The sequence below is a fragment of the Saccopteryx leptura genome, chromosome 3 (genome assembly GCF_036850995.1).
Source record: "Saccopteryx leptura isolate mSacLep1 chromosome 3, mSacLep1_pri_phased_curated, whole genome shotgun sequence".
NCBI classification, from domain to species: Eukaryota; Metazoa; Chordata; class Mammalia; order Chiroptera; family Emballonuridae; genus Saccopteryx; species Saccopteryx leptura.
This window is the reverse complement of record NC_089505.1, coordinates 223,175,842-223,198,201: the sequence shown is the minus strand read 5'-3', so window position 1 is coordinate 223,198,201 and position 22,360 is coordinate 223,175,842. Positions and strand designations below refer to the sequence as shown.

Here is a 22,360-nt window from a genome sequence, read left to right as displayed (position 1 = left end):
AAACAAAACAAAACAAAAACGCCCCGAGGCTGCTGAGACTGGCCCTGGTGGCTGTGGCCAAAGGGAGAGTGAATAGGTACAGGGTGCCTGAGGGAGAACGGTGGCTTTAGGGCCAGGATGGGGTAGACGGGGTGTGTGCTTAGTCGGAAATTTCTTTTTACCCAACTCCTCTTCCCACTGCCACCCCAGAGGGGCGCGCAGCGTGCATGTGGGCAGTCAGCCAGAGCAAGGAAAGCTCCTCGCTTCACAGTTGGCCCCGAGACCTGCTTTTTCTTTAAGATTCCCACTAAGTCTCCCAGCTCTGCGCAGGGGTGGGGGGTGTCATCCTGTTTCTATTGGTCAAGAAGTTGAGTTTGCCCAGAGCCCCCCTCCCCGCAAACAAATCCCTGCCTGCGTCTGTGTTGCTCCTTAAATTTGAGCCCAATACAATTTTCCTTACCTCTTTGCCCTTAGTGGGGGAAACCCAGGCAGCTGCTGGAGAAACAGGACAGATGAAGCCATAAATCTCTGAGCACTCGCCTGCTCCACCGGCTTGAAACATTTCAGGGTCCTCGGACGCGACGAGGACGCGGGGTCCCGGCGGGCCGCGGATGGCGGCAGGGGGCGCTCGCCACCCAGCCACGCGCACCTCCCCGGGCCCCGCAGGCCCGACGGAACCCAGGCTGTGAGGGTACGCATTAGGAGAAGGGGTTCGGGACAGTCTTCCCGCTCCCCCCAACCCCTCCGCTCGGCTTCTCCCGTCTCGGGCGCCGGCGTGGTTGCAGTTTATTGTGCTACAGAGCCCAATACCCATCCACCCTCCTCTTCTTGGGTGCGGGAGCAGAGATCAACTTGCGCCCACCGTCCTGGCCTCCACGGCTCTGCCCTAGCCCCGCAGTCTGTGGGAGACAGGTTCCCAAGGTGCCTGCGCCCGCGCAGCGTTTCTGCTCCGCGCGCACGCCGATCCTTCCACTCCTGCAAGCATCCTTCGCAGCTTCCCGAAGACCCCAGATGCAGGGCCCTTTGGAACCCCGCGCTCGGAGGCGGGGGGGGGGGGGGGGGGGAACGCCGGGGCGGAGGCTAGACGCAGGGAGGTTGCGGCCCCCAGGTCTTCGCGCCGCGCCCCTCCACCTAGCCACGGTCCGCTGCCCGCCCCCCGCCTGCCCCGCCTCCTGCCCCAGTCTCCAGTCTCCTCCCTCCTGCAGCCGCTGCTCGGTTCCCCACTCCCCTGCAGCCGCTGCTCGGTTCCCCACTCCCCTGCAGCCGCGGGCTGTCTACAGGCGCGGCTCCCGACCTGAGCAAGCGAGCGAGCGGGCGCCGCGGCCTCCGTGCCTCCTCCGAGAACGGGCAGCGCGTGGGACCCGCGCCCCGAGAGCGGTCAGCAGCCTCAGGGTGGGAGAGTGCAACTTTCTTCCTGTCCCTGGCGGGGCTGGTACGGCAGCGGGACAACTTGGAAAACTTCTCGGGGAGGACCGCAAGGACGCCGGGCGCCGGTGGAAGACGATGTAGGAGGAAGGTGCCTAGCCCCAGTATTCCCCCAGCCTCCTGGGCTTCGTTCGTCCTAGTCATGGGGCTCCAGCACCCTCAGCGCTGTCAGCGAGGCGACCCCCTCGTTTAGCCGCACTGGGTGGGACAACACTGTTGGCTGCAGTGCTTGCGCTGGGCAAGCAACGCCCCCTCTGGCCTGCTCAGCCTCAGCATGGACCACCAGGAGCCCTACTCCGTGCAGGCCACCGCAGTCATCGCGGCGGTCATCACCTTTCTCATTCTCTTCACCATCTTCGGCAACGCGTTGGTCATCCTGGCGGTGTTGACGAGCCGCTCGCTGAGAGCCCCGCAGAACCTGTTCCTGGTGTCCTTGGCCGCCGCTGACATCCTGGTAGCTACGCTCATCATCCCGTTCTCGCTGGCCAACGAGCTGCTGGGCTACTGGTACTTCCGGCGAACGTGGTGCGAGGTCTACCTGGCGCTCGACGTGCTCTTCTGTACTTCGTCCATCGTTCACCTGTGTGCCATCAGCCTGGACCGCTACTGGGCGGTGAGCCGCGCTCTGGAGTACAACTCCAAACGTACCCCGCGACGCATCAAGTGCATCATCCTCACCGTATGGCTCATCGCAGCTGTCATCTCGCTGCCGCCCCTCGTCTACAAGGGCGACCCAGGCCCCCAGCCCCGCGGGCGCCCACAGTGCAAGCTCAACCAAGAGGCCTGGTATATCCTGGCCTCCAGCATCGGGTCCTTCTTCGCACCCTGCCTCATCATGATCCTTGTCTACCTGCGCATCTACCTGATCGCTAAACGTAGCAACCGCAGGGGTCCCAGGGCCAAAGGAGGCCCTGGGGTGGGTGATTCTAAGCAGCCCGGCCGGATTCATAGGAGATCCTCAGCCAAACTGTCAACCCTGGCCTTCCATTTGGGGGCTTCCGGAGAGGCCAATGGACCCTCTAAGCCCACTGGAGAGAAGGAACAAGGGGGGACCCCTGAAGATCCTGGCAGTCCTGCCTTGCCACCCAGCTGGCCTGCCCTTCCCCATGCAGGCCAGGGACAGAAGGAATGTGTTTGTGGGACTTCCCCTGAGGAAGAACTTGGAGATGAAGAGGAAGACTACGACGAGGAGTGTGAGCCTCAGGCCTTGCCAGCATCCCCAGCCTCAGCTTGCAGCCCACCCCAACAGCCACAGGGTTCCCGGGTGCTGGCCACCCTGCGTGGCCAGGTGCTCCTGGGCAGGGGTATGGGTGCTGCAAGTGGGCAGTGGTGGCGTCGACGGGCTCAGCTGACCCGGGAGAAGCGGTTTACCTTTGTGCTGGCCGTGGTTATAGGAGTCTTCGTGCTCTGCTGGTTCCCGTTCTTCTTCAGCTACAGTCTGGGTGCCATCTGCCCGCAGCACTGCAAGGTGCCCCACAGCCTTTTCCAGTTCTTTTTCTGGATTGGCTACTGCAACAGCTCACTGAATCCTGTCATCTACACCATTTTCAATCAGGACTTCCGCCGTGCCTTCCGACGGATCCTTTGCCGCCAGTGGACTCAAACAGCCTGGTGAGCCGCCTGCCTGCTGCTTTTGTGGGCTTAGTGCCGGGTGGCACCAGTGCCACCCTGCTTCCTACTCTGTTTTCTGTGGACACCTCCCTGAGGCTGCCTGATTCCTGCCCAGGTACTGCAGGCCTCATCCTGGGAGCACCCTGGGAGGTGCATGGGCAGGGGTACTGTTCCCAGGAGTCTAGCCTAAGCCTTCTCTTGCTGGCTTGGCTGTGGGGAGACATATCCTCCACACCCTGCCTGAGCACAGGCAGATGGAAGAGGCCTGGACCTTCCTGATTATGGCTGAGGCCAGGCTGGGGTAGAGCACCTACCTCTCAGAACCCCAGGACCATGAAAGCTTCCTCAAAGACCTTGTGGTCTCTGGCAAGCCACTTGCTTGTGGTGTTTTTCTTTTTATCTTCCCCAGTAAAGAGCAGAAAGCCAGCCTTCACTCTTCTCAGGGGGGCCTGGTATTGAGGAGGAGGCAGAAACAATGACCATGCATCCACATTGAGCACCCATGATCCCCATCAGGCTCTGAGTGGGGGTTTATAAGCTGGCGCTGTCCCTTGGCTTTTCTTCCCCTCTCCCTCCTTTTGGATTTATAGCTCCTTTGAAGGCCAGAACTGTGATCCATGTCCCACCTAGTGACTCTCTGGAAGCCTGGCTCTGCTTCAACAGGACATCCCCATCACTACCATTCACTCCCTGCAAAATCCAGGGCGACAATAGCTTGCCGCCTACTTGCTGCAGGAAGATGAAAGGCATTGCAGAAAGCTTTGAGCTCTGTAGGGGAACCTAGAGAACCAGAAAATGTGATTATTAGGTGATATAAAAATCCCCGTTCTCTGTGTTTACCACCACCTGTCTTCCTATAGACGTTTGTTCTGTGCCTGGGGTGTGTAAATTCCTACCCCAAACTGGAAGTGGGGAGTGGCAGATAGAACCACTATTTAAGTTGAAGGATTTCTTTGATAATGTGTGCTTGTGCCTGCAAAGGTTTGAGTTATTGTGCTGCATGATGACTTCTTGACATTTCACCTGCAACACCAAGAGGGTTTTCAGTAGCTTAGCCCCCCTCCAATGGTGGATAAGTCTTTTGTCATCAAGCAGGCAAATTGTTTCCCCAAGATAGCTAAAAATATCCACACCCTGGGAACATTTGACATGAGAGGCTGTGGCTGGTGACAGAGCCCCCTGGCAGGGCTCTGGGCTGGAGCTGGTGAACAAGGGCAGTCTGGACCCCTGGGGGAGCCTTGCACAAGAGTGTCAGGCAGGGCTGTAAGCCCTAAATGGGTCCCTGTGATGCACAGCTGATTCCATTGTGGGTGGGTGTTGGCTGGCCACCTCCAACCCAGCCATGTGACTCCACCCCACTAATGGGGCTCCAGAGGCCTCTTCCTCCTGGTTCTCAACCCCTATCCCAGACCATTGAACCTAGAGCAATTGGGAGCATGTGAAGGATGTTTCCCAGTGGTACCTGTGGGAGTGCCTCACTTCAACAATAAGCCATCAGGGTCTTCTTTGGGGATGGGCACTGTTGGCACTGTAATGAACCTGGCCTTATTGGGATGGGTGCTGAGGGCATTTTCTGGGCTGGAGAGAATGGAGGGGACCAAAGAAGGTCCCTTGGTTTCTCAGTTCCAGTGTGAGACCAGGACATTGCCCTGGGGCAGGGCTGGGTTGGTAGGTGGACTCAGGGAAGGGGCTGGCTAGTAATATTTGCTGACCGGTTTTGCAGGTGCCCCAGGACACCCCTGCTATTGTTGCCTGTGGCCCTCTTGTTGTGATATGCAGGAGGTTTTTTTAAAGGTCTGAACTATTTTATCAATAAAAGATATTTTGTAATAAGCATGCTGTGTCGTCGTTGGCCATAGTTACTCCTCAGCTATGTTTGCAGACTTGGCATGGTCCAGTTGCCCTCCCCTCCTCCAGGTGTGGCCAGCTAGTACCCTCCCAGCTGCCTGCCTGCTTTGTCCACAAGTCCTCCCTTATTCTTCATCACAAGACAATGGGGGTTAAAGTGGCCAGAGGAGCCTGAGACCAGCTGTTTGGGGAAGCAGGAAAGGCTGCCTCACCCCAGGAGGTCTCCTGTGGGCTGGGTTTTGGGGAAAGAGCAGGAGTATGCCCAAAAGAAAGATAGGAAGGAATTTGGGGCAGGGAAACAACACATGCAAAGGGTACTCTGTGTGATGGATTTGACAGTTTGAGAGTTAGTGGGAAGCTGGCCTTGTTGGCGGTCAGGTGCAGGAGTGGGGGTCAGCCGAGGTGGTCGGATACCACTCGCATGGTATGGGGGGAAGAGCAGGCAGTCTGAGATGTAAGCTGCTGCCTTCAGTAAGGGCAGGAGAGCTAGCAGAGCCAATTTGCTTTTTGCTGTCTCACACTAAGACCAGCCACTCACAAGTCTGAGCTGGAGTTTACTTATTTCCAGATAAAGTGCTGGAGGCCCCAAAGCTATCCAATGTGTGGGAGCCCAGTCCCACCTCAGAGAGGGCAGCCTCAGGCCATACACAGCAGGTTGGCTGCAGGGCCAGCAGGAGACTGGGGGTGCTTAGGGCACCAAGAAGGGTGAAGCCTGGGAGGGGGGGTGAGGGCAGGTAGTGAGGCCCCAGGGTCTGGAAGTGTGAAGCCACCCTTCACCTCTGCCCAGGATTCACACTTCCCAAGACTACGGCATTTGCCAGGGGAGACTCCATGTGTCTCCCAACATTGGTGGACTTGGGGGCATGAAGCTCTCCTAAGAACTTTACAAAAAAGCCAGGCCCTGCCCTGAGGAGCTCCCAGCCCTTTCCACTAGCCTGCACCCACTGTCAAGTCCCTGAGGCCCGATGAGAGCCAATCAGAATAGTTCCCCTGTTCCCCTGGGCCAATCGCTCCTCTGGAACTCTGTCTGATTACCTTGTTAGTCATCCAGGCTCAAGCTCCATCCACTGGACCACACCATCCAGTGTGCCTCAGGGTTTGCAAGGGGCAAGTCCGGGATCTGGGAAAGGAGCTCCCTCCCAGTCTCTGGAGATGGTAGCAGAAATTCTTCCTGCTGCAGCTGGACTGTTGGCATCTCATTCTGAACATAGTATCTTATTTGAGTCTCACACTTTGCTTGGTGTGGCAACATTGCAGAAGAGGAGATTTGGGTCCCCAAATCAGAATGCTAGGAAATTCAGATGCAGAAAAGTTTTGGTCCTGTCTCTAGTTTTCTTTCAGTGGCCTACCTGTATGGGGATTCTGAGCTACATCTGAGCTTGATTCAATAGGCGTGTGCTGTGATGGACTGCTCATGTCTGTCACTGGTATATGATGTGTAAGTTATGGTATGATTTTCACAGGTTTTTCGTTCCTGACAGCTCAGTCTAATTCCTGCATTTTATTGAAGAAGAGACTGAAGCCTAGAGACAGAGATCTTGCTGTGGAGCTGGCTCTGGAACCCAGGTTGCCCAATCTGTCCCCCCCCCCCCACCACCACCACACCTCCATACCAAGAGGTTGCAGCCAGACTCAAAAATGACAGGCCCACATTTAGGAAACACCAGCTAACAGTCTGCTGTGGGCCAGGTCTTGTGCTCGGCTTGTCCCTGCTACCTAATTCAATTCTTAGTACCTGGGGAACAGAGTCCCAGGAACCTGCCCAGTGCTGTGTGCTCAGCTGAGCTGGATCCCAGGCCTGGATCCAGATCAGACCTCCTCCTCTCACACCCCTTCTTGCTATTTGTGTAGGCAGTACCTACCTTTTTTAGAGAAGAAAGACAAAGACAGAGAGAGAGAGAGAGAGAGAGAGAGAGAGAAAGGGGGGAGGAGCAGGAAGCATCAACTCCCATATGTGCCTTGACCAGGCAAGCCCAGGGTTTTGAACTGGCGATCTCAGCATTCCAGGTCGATGCTTTATCCACTGCGCCACCACAGGTCAGGCTGCTGCACCTACTTTGATTGTACCCTGAACCCATTTTAGGATTAATGGGTTGATGAGGTGGGTGTAGAGCAAGAGATGTAAGGTAAGTGTAAGGGCCCTGCTCTTCCTGAGAATAGTCCCAGCAAATGCCTGGAGGGGAGGGCAGGGGCAGCAGGCAAGATGGCTGTGAGCAAGGGCAGGCATCAATGGAGAAGATAGAGAAGAGGTTGGGCAGGAGGGCTTAGGAAGACCTCTACCCCCTACTGCCCTCACTCTCTAAGAATCTGGGTCCTTAGGGTCACTGGGGACACCCTTCAAAGGAAGTTGAAACCCTGAAATTGCCCCAGGCCAGCTGCTGAGAAATTTAGGGTGCTGGAAATTCCTATTTGGAGCTTTCTTGCAGGAGGCACCCTGACCCACCTGCACAGGTACTGTGGTAGGAGGGCCAGTTGATGCAAGATGGGGGGGGGGGGGGAGGCTTGTGAGTTCATCAGGCCCTTGTCCCTTCCTAATCTGTTGTGTGACTTCTATTTTGTGTGTTTGGTGGAGTGCTGCGGAGGGGGTTTGTGACCTTACTCAGCTGCTACTTGTGGAAGAGGTTGCTACTGGCTGGGGGGAGGAATCTGACCCTCTGGCATTGGTACTGGGCAAGCTTTTGCTGCTCCAGTGCTGGCTGGGACCTTTGCTCCAGGGCCTGGTCCCTGTGTGCAGCAGCACTGACTGGATGGGACTTCTGTAATAGTGAAAGTCATGGGAGGGGGAGGTAGTAGGGAGGCCAGGGTCATGCCTGCTTCTGCCACCGCCAGTCTGGCTGCCCCTGAGCAGGGCTGGGTTCCTCTTGGGGCCTCAGTGTCCCGGTCTGCTCACCAGGGATTGTCCCTATTGTCCCCAGGAATCCCTAGCCTGAGGTTCCTTCTCTGCCCCAATCTAAGCGTGGCTCCTAGAATGTCCAGACACTGAGGTCCCTGGAGTTAGTTGTTCTTGAGCCGGGCTCCTGGGTAGGACCCGGCTGTTTTCTTCACCTTTGTACCTCAGTGCAGAAACAGACTGGGTCTGGAGTGAGCAATCAGACTGGAGCTCTCTGGGGCGGGCCGCCGAGAGAAGAATAATGGCAGCCTGGAGTCATTAGGGCCAGTGCCTGCCATACATCATTTGAGATCAGAGCCATTACTATCCCTGTTTCACAGGCGAGGAAACTGAGGCTAAGGAGAGTTGAGTATTTTGTCTAAGGTCACCCAGAGCCAGGATTACACCCAGCATAATCCACCCAATCTAATCTCAACTGTGCCACAAACCGGCCTTGGTGTCCGCCCTACCCCCCAATGTAAGGAGGAGGCCCTGGGCCCTCCTAGCCCAGCAAAGCCTCTGAACTGCAGAGACCTCAGCTTGGGGGTGATCTCCCTGCTTGTTGGAACCTCCAGCAGAGCAGGGCCAAGGCAGGGGTAGGAATTTCCCACCCTCCCAGGTTCTGCTCACTGTTAGTAAGAGAGGCAGAAGCACACGGGTGAAATGCTAAAATTAGATTCTGGGATCCCTCATGCTCCCGCATCCGTCCGGCGTGGAGAAGGTTGTGTTAGAAGGCCAAGGCTAGAAGGAGCCTGGATGGCAGCTCGCATCCTCCCCAGGGTTCACTGGCTCTGATCCTCTCACACCCGCCGAGGCTCTTGGCCAAATGCTCCTGCCCTTGGCTTGGCCTTGTGGTTGATTAGTAGTGATTTCAAAGGGAGAGGTGCCCCCTTCTTAATAACCACCCTTTACACCTGGGACTCCACCGCCACTTTGTCCCTCCCTTCCCTTCCTCCCTTCCCCTCTCCTGGCCCGTCCTACTTCCGGGTCCTCAGTGACTTGTTCCCCCTTCTCTGAGCCTCCCCTCTGTCCCCTCTGACCCTCTGACTTTTGCCTTTTCCTGGGATGGCCCTGGTGCTTCATGGACCGGGTGCTTTGTGGACCCCTGTGGCTGCAGGGGGACCAGAACACACTGGAGACTGAAAATGAGCCTCTGTGTCTGGCAACTGGGGGCTATTTGTAGCCCAATGACACCCTTTGGGGTCCTAGCCCTTTGGCAGGCCTGGCTGAGGGTGCTAGTGTCCTGCCCTTGATTTCCATGGGGAGGGCACTCCCCTCTGCGGCTGGGGGTTGGGCCACTGCAATCTCAGAGCACCTAGAAGGCAATTGGAATGCCACTACCTCTAGCCCCAGGGGAACCTGGACTATTTCAAGAGGAGGAAGAGCTGGTCTGGGGAAGTGTCCCCATGTCGTCCAGTTCCCACCCCAGCCCAGCCACAGCTGTGAGGCAGGGAGCGTGAGAGCTGCCTGTGCCTGCTGCTGGGAGTCCCCAGACACTGAGGGTCAGCAAGGGTTAAAGCCAGCCCTCCCTTCCCAGTTCAGGAGAGGGAGAGGGTGATGGTGCTCATAGGCCACAGGCTCACCAGGCCCCTGGGTGCTTCTTGACAGGTGCCACTTTGAGCCAGCTATTTCAGCTGCTAATCCTCTCCACTCCCTGCTGACCTGGCAGCTGGAATTAGAATGGGCACAAGGCTAGCAACTGTTTGGAAGGTTTCCTTAGCTGTTTCAGGAGCACTGGCTGGGGTCTAGAAGCGGGGGTCAGGGTTCCTGCAGGGCCACCAAATTTCTAGGTGATCTTGGGCAAATCCACTCACCTCTCTGGACTTCAAATTCCTCATTGTTAGATGAAGGAGTTGGACTGGAGCATGGTTGAAATGATGTCCTGGGTGCTGCCCCAGGAACCCCTGGGCAGGGTCAGAGAGAAGGGAGGAAACCAAGTCAGTGCTCTCCTGCCCCCACCTCACCTGCCTTTTCTGCTTATCTATTGTTCTATTGTTCAGGAAGCAGCTCCCCCTCACCCCCGCTGACCACCAGGATTCCTCCTCTGCCCACCCCAGGCTCAAGTAACACCCTCTGCCACCTCCCTGTCCTGCCCATGACACCTGTGTCCCAGGGAGATCTAGGTGGTGGAAACCCTAGAAGGGTCTTGAAAGACATTCATTCATTCCCCCCAGGCAGGCTGGGAGCTGGTGAGACAGGGGAAGGGACATGTGACTGTGGGTAGGGTCGGACAGGAGCCAGCCTGTGCTTGACATGGTGTCTAAAGTAAGGCTGGAAGAGGAACTCAAACTGGGGGTCAACAATGGAAGAGTGGGTGGGGTCCTCCAGGAGGGGCAAGTGGTGTGTGGGGAGCTCCTGGGGAAACTCTGCTCCCATTGGGTCAGGACCTAGAATGATCTGGGGAGGAAACTTGGCTCCTGAAGATAAATCAGTGTTAAGCCCACCGTGGTGGGCCTCCCCGCTGAGGGCAGGGGCTCTGCCTGGTTAGTGTCTGTGTCCCCGCCCGAAGCACCTCTGGCCCAGAGCAGATGCAGGAAGCATCTGTGGAATGAGTGACGTTTCCCAGCAATCTGGGGCAGCCTTGGCCTTGGTCACCTAAGGCTGGGGACCCTTGCTCGCTGGGAATGCGTCTCTTGTTCAGTGTTTATATTTTCTGTTTTGTTTTTCCCCATAGTTTCCTAGAGAAATCCTGTTGGGAGATTCCATCCTGGCCTTGGCTGGGCTAGGGTTGGGAAACTATCTCTGAGAGCTGGGGGAACAACCAGGGCGTCCCAAGGGAAGGGGCATCAGGGACCTGTCCTGGAGTGTGGAGGAGCAGGTGGGCTGGGCAAAGAGGGTACAGGCAGAGAGAGAGCTTGGTTGGGTCATCCTGGTGGAAGCATGAAAAAAGTACTCCCTTTGCCCTTAAACTTGGCTCCATAGCTTTCATGGTTTGGCCTCAGGCAAAGCATGAAACCTCTTCATGCCTCAGTTTCCTCATATTTAAAATGGAATCACATTGGCTCCTTCAGTAACATTGGAGAGGTGTATTGAAAGGTAGAGATGACATAGAGATGTCCTAGTAAGAGAGTGGGAATGCAGAGGTGGCGCCCATGAATGGCGTTTTGATTACTGTCTGTACATCTAGGTCCTCTCCAAAGTAAGTAGCAGAACCCCTTGTCCCCAGGTGTCTCCTGACTCACTACTCAGGGGCTTGATGGAAGGAGGGTGGACTCTGGGTCCAGGAAGATGGCCCCATTCTGTATATGAAATTGGCTCTACCCCCTTGCTCCTCACCCCCATGTTTCCATGGGATCCAATCTTTCCTACTTTTTCCAGGCTTTTTAAAACATTATTTTATTTATTGACTTAGAGAGAGAGAGGAAAAAAGAAGAGAGAGCGAGAGAGAAATGATCTGTTCCTTTATGTGCCCTGACCGGGGATTGAAACCACAACCTTTGCATTTCAGGATGACATTTCAACCAAGCTATCTAGCCAGGATAACTTCTTCCAGGTTTTGCAAGTATGTAGCCAGGAGAGAAAGGTGCTCAGGCAAATAAGTCAAATACAGCACACCTATGCTTGCAGCTTCACCACTGTGATCATGACAGATATCAGCAACAGATCTCAGAACTCTCTCCAGGAGCTGCAATAAGTATGTAGAAGGTCCTGGGCCGACATTCTCAATTGCAGCTCATGTGCAAGATAAAGCTCATCTGCCCCTGGGTCCAAGGAGAATCCTGGCCTTGAATCCCAGTGTTTGTGGGGGAAAAGGCTGTCCAGCCTGATGCAAGGGGGCTGACGGGGTGTAAACAGGGCGGTTTCTGGGTATCTGCTAGGATTCCTGTAGTGCTGCTGCGTAGGAGGTACCCAGGAGTCAAATATTGGTGCCCAGAGGGAGGACCCCAGAGATTCTGAGAAAATTGCATGTGGATGCACAGTTGTCAGCACAGGGGCGACTGGGGGCCCACTGAGGGGTGAAGCCACGTAGCATGGTGGGGACTGGGTGAGTGCGGGGCTTTGTGGGACAGCACACTCTGATGAGGGCCAGAGATGGCGGGAACAGTAGGATAGGCTGCAGGGCAATGGAGGTCTTATGGCCCCAGGAGTATGCAAAGCCAGGTGAGAATGGTAAGTTCACCTGGCTACACTGCCTGTTCTGCCGCTTGAAAGTCTGATCACCTGGCGTGAGCAGATGTGTGGCTCCCTGTGTTTCAGGAGTAGAGTTGGAGCTCCAATTCCATCCACCTTCACAGTGCCCCACGGCAGGGGGAGCTCCCCTGCAGCCCCAGCCATCAATGTGCTCATGACACCCATACTTTATGAGGCCCCTCCCATCAAACCACCTGTCTCCATTCCCGGTTCTGAGTTTCCTCCTTGGCACTTATCACCAGTTAGCAGGCAAGATGTCTTACTTACCTGTCTGCTCCTTGTCTTTGTCCCCTAACAGACTGTAAGCACCACGAAGACTGGCATAGCCACCTGTCTTGTTTACTGTGTAGCCAGGCCTCATAATGGCCAGCAGGTAGTAAAAATACAGCACTGGTCTCTAGAGGTGTTAATGCGCCCTAGAAACATGGTGAGGGGAGAAAGCCGTATTTATTTGAACTCTTCCCTGGGAGGGAGGAAGAGGGAATAGGGGTGGGGTGGGGTGCGGTGGGGTGGGCATTTAGAGCTTCAAGAAGCAGCTTGAACAACAACAGGGGTTGGTTGTTGGCTGAGCTGATGTAGGGGAGCTGGGAGACACTGCCCCTAGCGATGCCCTCTACCCCCCACACCTATCTTGGCTGCAGTCACTGGATGGACCACTGGTCCCGGATGAGCAGTTTGGAGGTGTCTGTGTCAAACTTGCCTGGGCCCTTTCTGCCCCTAACCTGAAGTATGTGGAGCTCAGTGCCAGCTTGAAGGGCTGCAGGAAGCTGACACCACCCTGCACTCTGGGAGTGGGGAGGGGCAGGGGTGGGGTTCCAGCCCCCAGGCAGCAAAGCACTGAGGGAGGGATGCAGTGACATGACACTTGAGGAAGGCAGGACTGGTGGACCTGCTGGTGTAGGAGGCCAGACAGGAGGCCTGCTGGAGGGCGCTCTGCAGCAGACTGGTGGCTGATGTCTCAGGCAGGAGGGGGCGGAGAGCATTGCAGGGGCCCGTCTGTCCAGGCTATGGGGGTGTGTGTTTGGGTGTGTGCTCTCTCACGTTCTGAGGTGCCATCTGGCCCCAGGCTATCCCCTGGGGCAAGGAATGGGGCGTGGTGAGACCCAGGGCCAGCAGCTCTGCTCCAGAGGCAGCTGACTAAAAATAAGTTGGGATGTCAGGTCTCCTGGCTCCAGGAAGTGGAGAAGAGGGTTGAGTGTCAGGAGGAGAGGGAGGCAAAGGGGAGGAGACACAGCTACAGCTGAGAGTGGCCAGCAAACTTGTTTATTTTCTTCTCTCTGGCCTGAAGTCTCTCAGGCGGCTGCTCCCTGGGTCTGGGTGTGTGGCTCTGGTCTCCATGGACCTGTTGGTGTCTCCAGACATTCACTACATGCCCAGCGCTCCATTCCCTGTGCACTCCTTTAAAACCCTGTCAGTTGTGAGCAGGAGTGGGGAACTCTGTAGGTGAAGGCAAGAGGGACCAAGTTACTGAGACCCTGTTTGGAGGCAGACAGCAAACCTGGTACTTTAAATTTCATGACTACCCTAATATTCTGCAGATGCAGAAATGGGCCCAGAAGGTTTAGCGACTTGTCCTATGTTACATAGCTGGCAATGCCTGGAGCCACGCCCGAGCCCAGATATCCAGACACTCAAGGCACAGCTCTGTGGGGGCCTCAGCTCAGACATGGCACAACCGCTGCTACCCCACCCTTCAAGAAAGTGGCAGGGTGCAACAGTGGAAGGCCACCTGGAGTTGTGGTCTGTTGGGCAAACCACTGTGTTTCAAGTGTGTTTAGGTTTGCACGCTTGTATTGGGGCAGCACCATGTGCATGTGGTCTATGGAAGGCTGGGGGTGCTTCGCCTCAGCGTGGCAGATTGCAAATTACTGCCTGCCTGCCTCCATGGGGAGGGGTGATTGTTTGCTGTTTGCCAGAGAAGGGGTATTTCCACCTGGCCTGTTTTGCTGGAGAGTGCTGAGGGGCTTGGGAGTCCTGTTGAGGCTGGTGGGGGCCTGTGAGTCCTGGTAAGTCCGGAGAATGAGTCGGGCCTTGGGAGCCCTGAGAGAGAGAGGGAAGTAGTCTTCCCTGCCTGTTTGCTCACCCGCCATTATAAGACTTTAATAAAAGGAATGGCCCACCCTTTCTGGCTCCACAGTTCTTTTACCGTCTGCCCGAATCCAACAGGAACCTGAATGGCCACGATGGCCACAGCCACTGGCCTTACATGGTCACAGGCCTGTGGGTGTGGGTGGAGGTGTGAGACAGGCTGGATCCAGCACCCCACAAGTCATCAGGGTCTATATAACACCCACCTTCGCTCACCCACCCAGCTTACAGGTGCCTTGGGGGCTTGGCTTGGTGATGATACGCCTTCCCCTCTACCCTGAATGCCAAAGGTTGGGAGTGACTTTGCAGAGGCTGAGGGCTAAACCTGGTGAGCTGTGAACCCTCTGGTCCTCAGCTCTGGGGCAAGACCAGTGAGGAGCCCATCTCACTCCTGGCTGCAGAGCTCATCGGGTAATGTGAGCACAGCCCTGCTTGTCTTGAGCCTGGGCCTCCTGACTACTGGCTTGGGTGGGGTCTCAGAGGACTCAGACCTTTCTCCCTTTACCCTCGCCTCTATGCCCCCCCCACTTGGCACACTGGCTCCCCTAGACTCAACCGGTTCCAGCCCATGACCAGTGAGCCCCCCTTCTCTTAAGCCCTCTTTCCCATGCTCCTCTCCCAGTCCTCATTCACAAGAGCCTCTGCTGGGCTGAACCCTGACCACCCAGAGGTCACGTCTACTTGGCTGCCCTTAAGCTTCAGTGCTGGGCCACTCTCACTCCCTGAATGCCTGTCACTGTTTATCTGCACCCCTCTGGTCACAGTTGGCTTGGGCAGCGTGAGAATGCAGTGAACTCCTCAGGATGGAGCCAGCCAGGGACAGGCTTGCATCCAGGGGCACAGGAGGGAGTCCAGGGCCGACCAGCCACTTGTATCCTTCAGGACCTTTATCCTCTCTTATTGAGTTCTCCTCTACTCTTCTCCTCCTTTGTTTTTTAGGTCTATTGATAAACTCTCTAGAAGGGTTCAAAATCCTTAGGCCTGCCACATCGCGCGCGCGTGTGCGCACACCCACACACACTTCTCCCTTAATAGCCCACTCCCCAGCGGCAGGTAGCTCAGAGCCTCTGGAAGCCCGCTGCCCCTTGCTCTCTCTCCCAGCTGATCGCCCACCCCCACCAGCCTTTCTAGTTCTGGGGGTTGTTTCAAGGAGGCATTGGGATCTGGGTCTCATCCTAGAGGAGCTCGCTCAAGATGGGATGGGGGCAGCTAACAGGGCCCTGCTGTCTCCCTGATACCAGCCAAACAATGCTCAGGTCCAGGGCATAGGCCCGAAGGCATGGGAAAGGTTAGTGCCTCCTCCTCCTGGAGATGGGGTCCCTGAGGCCAAGCATACGCTTCCTGGCTGCCCTCTCACTGCCCAGCCAGGCCACTTCTGCCCCTGCGTCGAGCACTCTGGAGGTGGGATGTCTCACCACCCCCATGCCTGGAGGTCCTGAAGTGGACATCTGTCTGGAGGATCTGTGGATGAGAGGCCAATGGCCCAGAGGACGGAGGAAGAGGGACAGCTATGGACCATAGGTTTTTTGGCGAGGATGGCAGGGAGCTGGACAGAGCCTTGGCCTCTCCCCTGAGGTCCCCGAGGCCCTGCCTCAGGGCCCTGAACAACAGAGTCCAGCCCTGCTGTGGAAGCTCCCCATTGCCCAGGGCATTGCTCTGTCCCTGCCACCACTCAGCCAGGCCTGGAGCAGCCCCAGGGCAGGCGGCTGCAGCAGGTGCCCTTGGCCAGGGAAGGTCTTGGGGCAAGTCACTCCTCTTGAAGTTGGTTTCTCATTTATAAAATGGAAAGAATTACCTCAGGACAAATTGGGATGTTGTTTGTTGAGAGCCAAGCACATTTTGCTCCTCCTTTCCTCTCCCCACCAGTGATGTCTCTGACCCTTCCCAGTAGGTGCTGCAGAGTGGGAGGTCAAAAAGAGCCTTCCTAGGCCTGTCCTGACCAGGCCTGGGGCCAGGGGATCATCTGGAAATGGGCTTTGTGGAGCACCAGGGTTGCCTTCAGATTCTGGCCTATTTGCTGTGTGACCTCAGAGAAGTTACTCACCTTCCCTGACTCCGGTATTGTCATCTGTAGAATGAGGTACCTGTGTACCTTGCTCAGAGGGCTGTGGGGAGAGTTACATTGATATACTTGTTAGGGAGACAGGGCCTGTGTTTGCTGTCAGGCCTAGGAGGATGGCGGGGAGGGCAGGGCCTGGGGACATGGGTGGGGCTCAGAAGGTTGGCCCTAGGGCCCTCTTGGACTGAAAAGGCCCTGGCTAGGCTGAAGCCCAGGGAAGGGGCTAGGTGGGACAGGGATGGACGGAGAGCAGGCTGCTTCCACCCTTCCCTCCCTGGGCTGCAGCACCAGGCAGTGCTCCACCTATTCTCTCCATTCTTCACAGCAATTGCCCGAAATGCTACATCTGGTATCATGACAACATATTACCTATCCTTAGGTAAAGCCCTGTGTTCAGCGGAGTCAGGCTATCTCCAGCTCCATCACTGGTCCCCACCGTGGGGTTCTCAGCTGGAGCTCTTCCTCTATTCTTCCCTCTCATTTGACCTTTCAGAGAGGTCATTCCTATTTTCTAATTTCCAGACTGTTCCTATGACTTTTGTTTTCTTCATCTCACTTTGTGTCTGTGGGTCTCCCTGTCACTCCCCTTGTTCTCTCTCTCATTCTCCCCCTGCCCTTGGGCCCAGCAGGATAGCATGAAGGTGGGTGGGGACTGGCAGGGCCCGCTGGCTGGCACAGGTCTGCTGCGTGGGGCCTCAAAAAGCCTGTGGGGCTCTGAGGAGCACCCAGGGCAGGCACTCCTTGAGAGCCCCAGGTCTGTGTGCTGTGTGGCCAGCAGGCCTTCATTGCTGCTAAAAAAAGCATAGGCCAGCCTGACCAGGTGGTGGCGTAGTGGATAGAGTGTCGGACTGCGATGTGGAGGACCCAGGTTCGAGACCCCGAGGTTGCCAGCTTGAGCACGGGTTCATCTGGTTTGAGCAAAGCTCACCAGCTTGGACCCAAGGTCGCTGGCTCGAGCAAGTGGTCTGCTGTAGCCCCCCCCCCCCATTCCCCGTCAAGGCACATATGAGAAAGCAATCAGTGAACAACTAAGGTGTCGCAATGAAAAACTGATGATTGATGCTTTTCATCTGTCCGTCTGCCCTATCTAACCCTCTCTCTGACTCTGTCTCTGTAAAAAAAAAAAAAAGCATAGGCCAAAGAAAATGAGTTTCTTCCTCCATCCAGTCCCTTGCCTGCCACCTGTCCTCCTCTGTGGCTCCCGCTCCAATGCTGTCCTGACTGGGGCCTTGCACAGTTATCAAGTGATCCCTACACACTCAACGCCAACCTCAGGGCACCTACACAAGAAGACTTGCAACAGCTCCAGGAGATGAGTGGAATCATTCCATGTAACGGGCCAGGAAATTAAAGATCAGAGGAGTAAAGCAACTTGCTCAAGGCCACACAGCTAGTCCAGGGATGAGGCAGGATTTGCGCTCTCTTCCCACAGCTAGTGCTCTCAGCTGGGGCGCTCTGCATTGGTGCTGTTTCCTGAGCACCCACTCTGTCTGGCACTGTGCATTCCACCACATCTGGACCTCATATAGCCCTCACAGAAACCCTGCAGGTTGGGGCCATGTGCATCTATTTTACCAGTGAGGGGATCTGGGCACAGAGAGGTTAGATACCTCTCTCAAGGTTGCACTGTAATCAAGGATATGGCAGGATTCAAACTAATTGTTTTTGTCTCTAGCTTTGTCTCTTATCCCTGAGTGCAGTTGCCACAGCAGAAAGGGACAGGGGCTTGGGTTTTATATGCATCCAAGTCCCTCCTCTCCTTCCTGACTCCCTGTAAAGAGCCTCTGGGCCCTCCAGGCCTACTTTTGGGAATCAGAGGAGGAAGCCACATGGCAATAGGTGGATACAGCATCCCCTTCTTTGCTGGGTTACAGGCAAGAGGGGAAGGAGTTCCAGGTGACCGGAAGAGGCCCACACATCTTATAGTGCCTGTGGGTCTCTGTGGCAACCCCAGCACCCTACAAGCACCCCACTCATCACTGGGGCTCCCATCACTGGACCTAACCCCTTAGGAACTTGGGGGACAAGAGGGCTGACACACGACTGGGGAGCCTGAATGGAGTCACTGGCCTATGGGGCCCAGCCTGTGTGCATGCTTTCCTGGCCTGGGGCAGCCAGGAACAAGCATGGCCCTTCTTGCCCCGTTGTTCTAGTCCCTGGAGAGCAGTTTGGGCTTTGGAACACATTGTCCTGGAGTGCGGCTGACGGGATGATGGAGAGGCGGGTTATTTTTAACATCTGAGACTCATCCAGAGAACCTCTTCCAGGCAAGGGGAAGAGACATCAAGGGAGGATGGGGACCAAAACTCCAGGTCCTCACACCCTCTCTCTGCGCTCCCTACTCCTACGCCTCAGATCCCACAGGCTTTGTGGAGGCCCTGGGGTTGATAGGTGGCTGCTTCTTGGTTATTAAGCCTGAGCAGGGCCTGGCAACATCACCCCTCAAAGATGTTCCTTCCTCCCCCAAAGCTGCAGGTTTGGCAGCTATTGAGGCCCATGTGCCACATGGGGACCGCACGGGGCCCAGGCTTGACGAGGCCTACTTGGTCCAGCTGGAGCCAGCCCTGGACCCCTTGTCCTTCTGTGCCTCTGAGGGAAGCAGCTCATTCTCCAAGCTCCCAGGCCCCTCTTAGCTTGAGCTGCAACCACTGTATGACCAACCGAGTGTAGGCCCCGTAGGGTCCTCGCTTCTTCAGATACTTCAGAGCTCGCTTCTACTGGTTACCACCCTGTTTATTGGGTCATACAATAAGTGTGCTGAGTACCTGGCCTGTCTTTTTCCTCCCAGTGAGCCATTCACCCCCTGAGGAAGATGGAAATGCCTTACTCACTCACATCTGGATGTGAAAATTTTCAGTTCTTGCAATGACTCTCCCACCCTCTTGTGTCCTTACGTGGGTCCTTTTAGAACTTTCAAAGGACACACAATCATTTGTCACAGAGCATCATACGGGAGCAGCCTGTTGCTGGGAGTGAACACTGTCCTTTTCTTAAGTTCCTTACAGCTTTCATTGCACCCCTCCACTGGTGGGCAGTGTGCCCTCAGAATCTTCTAGCAGGTGAGCCTCTCACTGCTGGCCTTTCCCGCTTCCCTTTGGGATCCTGTTTCTTCTGGAAGAAGGCAGACATCTGGTTTCCCAGTGTTCCTGGGCCATCAGGGAGGTGTGTGTGTGTGTGTGTGTGTGTGTGTGTGATCCTTGGTATCACAAGGACCAGCCCACACTGTGCAGCTCCCTTAGCCAGGGGCTCATTTCCTGGGTGTTACTCTTGTTTTTCCTTTTTCCCAATCCCAGACCTGAGAAGTGGGTCTTCCCCAGGCACTGCTGCACACACCAAGGAGCCTGAGCTCTGCTCCCCAGGGTGGGGCAAGGGGTGGCTGGAGTGGGTGAGGACAGAAGGCTGCAGAGGGTGTAGAAGGGAGACAGGTAGAAAGTCTGGCTCTCCCTGCTATTGCTGTGTGACCTCAGGCAGGTTTCCTCCTTTTTCTGGGCAGTAGCTCATCCTCTGTGGATTGGGAAAGCAACAGTGCTCACAGATCATTCATGAAAACGAGGTGAGATTATGCAAGTCAAGCATGAGAATGTGCCAGGCTGTGGCCAGCACTGGGGAGCAGGGTGGTATGACAGCCACCGTGGTTAGCTAGGTGGCCGTAGAGGGTGTGAGAACAAGGGAAGAGAAAAGCCAGCAGCTGAGGTCAGGGTCAGGGGCTGGGAAATTCCCCAGGGGGCCTCCTACTTCCCATGGCAAACCTGGAGGGGCTTTGAAGAGGATAGGTCTAGAGGCAGCAGAGAAACAGGAAAGGGCGAGAGGGGGTTCACAGGAGCAGGCGTCCTGGGCACCAGATGGTCTATACACATCAGGAAACATCTGTTTTTCTCCCGTCAATGTTCCAGGGCTAGATTCCCTACCTGCCCACCAAAGCTCCACTCTGAGGAGCTCCACAACCTGCCAGTGGTCCCACCACACCCATCCCATCTGCTACTACAAGGCCCTGCCCTAAAGAGGCTGCTGGAAGATGGTTTCTCCTCAAGGCACACTCCATCTGGGTTAATAGCTCCTCACCGGTGGGTCCAGAGAAATGTCCCGGTGCCTACAATGAGCACAACATGGTTATTGGTCCCTCTATTACTGCCAACTCCCAGACACAATAGAATCAGAGCCTCATGTCTGCCCTCCCAGAGCCAGGGCAGCCTCCGCTCAGCAGCCGTCTGGGTGGGACCTAGTATTCTGCCTATGGCCTGAGGCTTTCTGGTGGGATGGGACAAAGAAGGCTGAGCACTGAAGCAGGGGTCCAGACACTTCACTAGGGGTCACCAGGGACCTGCTAACATGCCTTCTTGGCCTACTTTCCTCACCCCACCTTCCCCACCTCCTTCTCCTCAGCAGCTTTATCTCTGGAACCCAGACCTGCCCATGGCACTTCCCTGCTTAAAGCCCATCAGTGGCTCCTTACCACCTAGGAACAAAATCCAGACCCCTTGACTGGTGCTGGGGACCTTCACAGTTGGCCTGCAGCCCTCCAGGGCTAGCTCTTTTCCACTGCTGTGCTTGAGCCAGCACTGCTGCAGACCATGCCCTCAAGATGCCCAGTTCCTCCAGAGTGTGGGGGAGGCAGCACCTGGTGGGTGCTCAGGGAGCAGCAGTCCAGGCTCCTGACAGCCTGGGGCTCCTTTTGTTCCTGGGCTACGTTAGACCATGTTTCCTAGCCCCCTTGACCGAAGCATAAGTTGGGTCAATGGAAAGGGGACTTCAGAAGAGAGCCATGCCATTTCTATTTGGTCCATAAAAGTCTCCCATGTTCCCTCTGCCACTCAATTTCCTTCTGTAACAACCTCAGAGGCCTCGGGCTAGAGATGGTGGCACCAGAGGCTAAATGGAGCCTGGTCCCTGAGTCACCACTTAGAGGAGAGCTGCCTCACTCACATAGGACTATGAAGTGAGCATAGCATAATCCATTTGTGCTAAATCACAGAGATTTAGGGATTCTTGTTGCTCTGCAGGGTGTACAGGCTGGGTTCCCCTGCTGGAGTGTGCTATGGTCTGTGGCAGCTGCCCCTGGGGGAGTTCTGCCCCCTTGGACCAGGTCTTCAAGCCAGCCTGGGGAGTGAGCATTAGTCTCCTGGACACCTTACCCCCAAGTCTACCTGCCCCACAAGGCAGCTGCAGCCTTGTGGGTAACCTGCACACACAGCTCACATGCTGAGGTGACTTTACAACCTGCAGGCCACTCAGACGCTGTTATGGGGACATCAGTGGGCTTCTCGGTAGAAGAGGATGACATGCTCAATCTCATTGTTTATCACCAACACACCAGCCCCCGTTGTTCCCTGTTCCTTCCTGGTAAGGTGTCCGTGGCACCTAACTCACTGCCCTTACTCAGCCCTGTGTCCTGCCTCTCCACCAAATGTCATAGCACAGAGCTACCCCACAATTGTCAGTGTTTTCAGGCCCCATTTTGAACTGCAGTTTATGTAACTGTTCTCTTACTGTTGGAAACTTAGGTGGCGTCTGCTTTCAGTGCAACAGAAGATGACGTGGGGAACAGTTTTGAGCACAGAGCTTTCTCCTGCATGACAACGTGCCTCCAGGGGAGAGTTCTAGAACTGGGCCGTCTCAGAGGGCGCCAATGCTTTGAGTCATCACACATCAAGAGTGGAATGGCCCTTAGAAATGACCTTGTCCCTCCAGCCTAGAAATGAGAGGGGGTCCCAAGAAGAGAGGTGTCCTATGAAGGTGACTGGGGGCTTGTGGTGCTGCTGGCGTCTGGGTTGAGTCTGCTGCTCCTCCCTCTCTTCAAGCTTCATGGCCTGGAAGAAAGGACCATGTTGCAAATGCTCCTCCAAGGAGATTAAAAAACATTTCTATTGAAGTGTCATTTGCATACTGAATTTACCCATTTAAAGTACACATGTCAATGGGAAGGTCCCAAAACTATGATGCTGAGTGAAAAACCATGTGATGGATGTAGGGTGAACTGAGAGGCCAAGCTGCAGGCTGAAGACGCGAGTATACCCAATCACACCTATCATTTTTGGACGCCTGGGGGTTTAAGGACAGTCATGGGGGCACAGGTGGAGGAATGGGGTGAGGGAAAACGGAAATAAATCCTAGGTGGCACCTCACAGGGCCTGCAGGTGAATAGAGGTCTGTGCCTCACTCAGGTGCTGAAAAGGAAGGAGGGGGGATGGGGATGGGGATGGGGATGGGAATGGGAATGGGATGGGGATGGGGATGGGGATGGGAATGGGATGGGGATAGGGATGGGGATGGGGATGGGAATGGGATGAGGATGGGGATGGGGATGGGGATGGGGATGGGAATGGGATGGGGATGGGAATGGGATGGGGATG

General features: G+C 55.8%; 1 protein-coding gene across 2 annotated transcripts; it reads left to right on the top strand.

The window, feature by feature from the left end:
* The first annotated feature begins 1,252 nt into the window (after positions 1-1,252).
* On the top strand, positions 1,253-21,947 carry ADRA2B (adrenoceptor alpha 2B). Of its 2 annotated transcripts, XM_066377688.1 has the most exons (2): positions 1,253-3,015; positions 21,512-21,947. In XM_066377688.1, the coding sequence occupies exons 1-2, from the start codon at positions 1,679-1,681 to the stop codon at positions 21,582-21,584; spliced, it is 1,410 nt and encodes a 469-aa protein (XP_066233785.1). In that variant the 5' UTR covers positions 1,253-1,678; the 3' UTR covers positions 21,585-21,947. The 2 variants fall into 2 exon arrangements, with proteins under 2 accessions (XP_066233785.1, XP_066233786.1); XM_066377689.1 differs by lacking the exon at positions 21,512-21,947 and having other exon boundaries at positions 1,253-4,786.
* Positions 21,948-22,360: the final 413 nt, after the last annotated feature.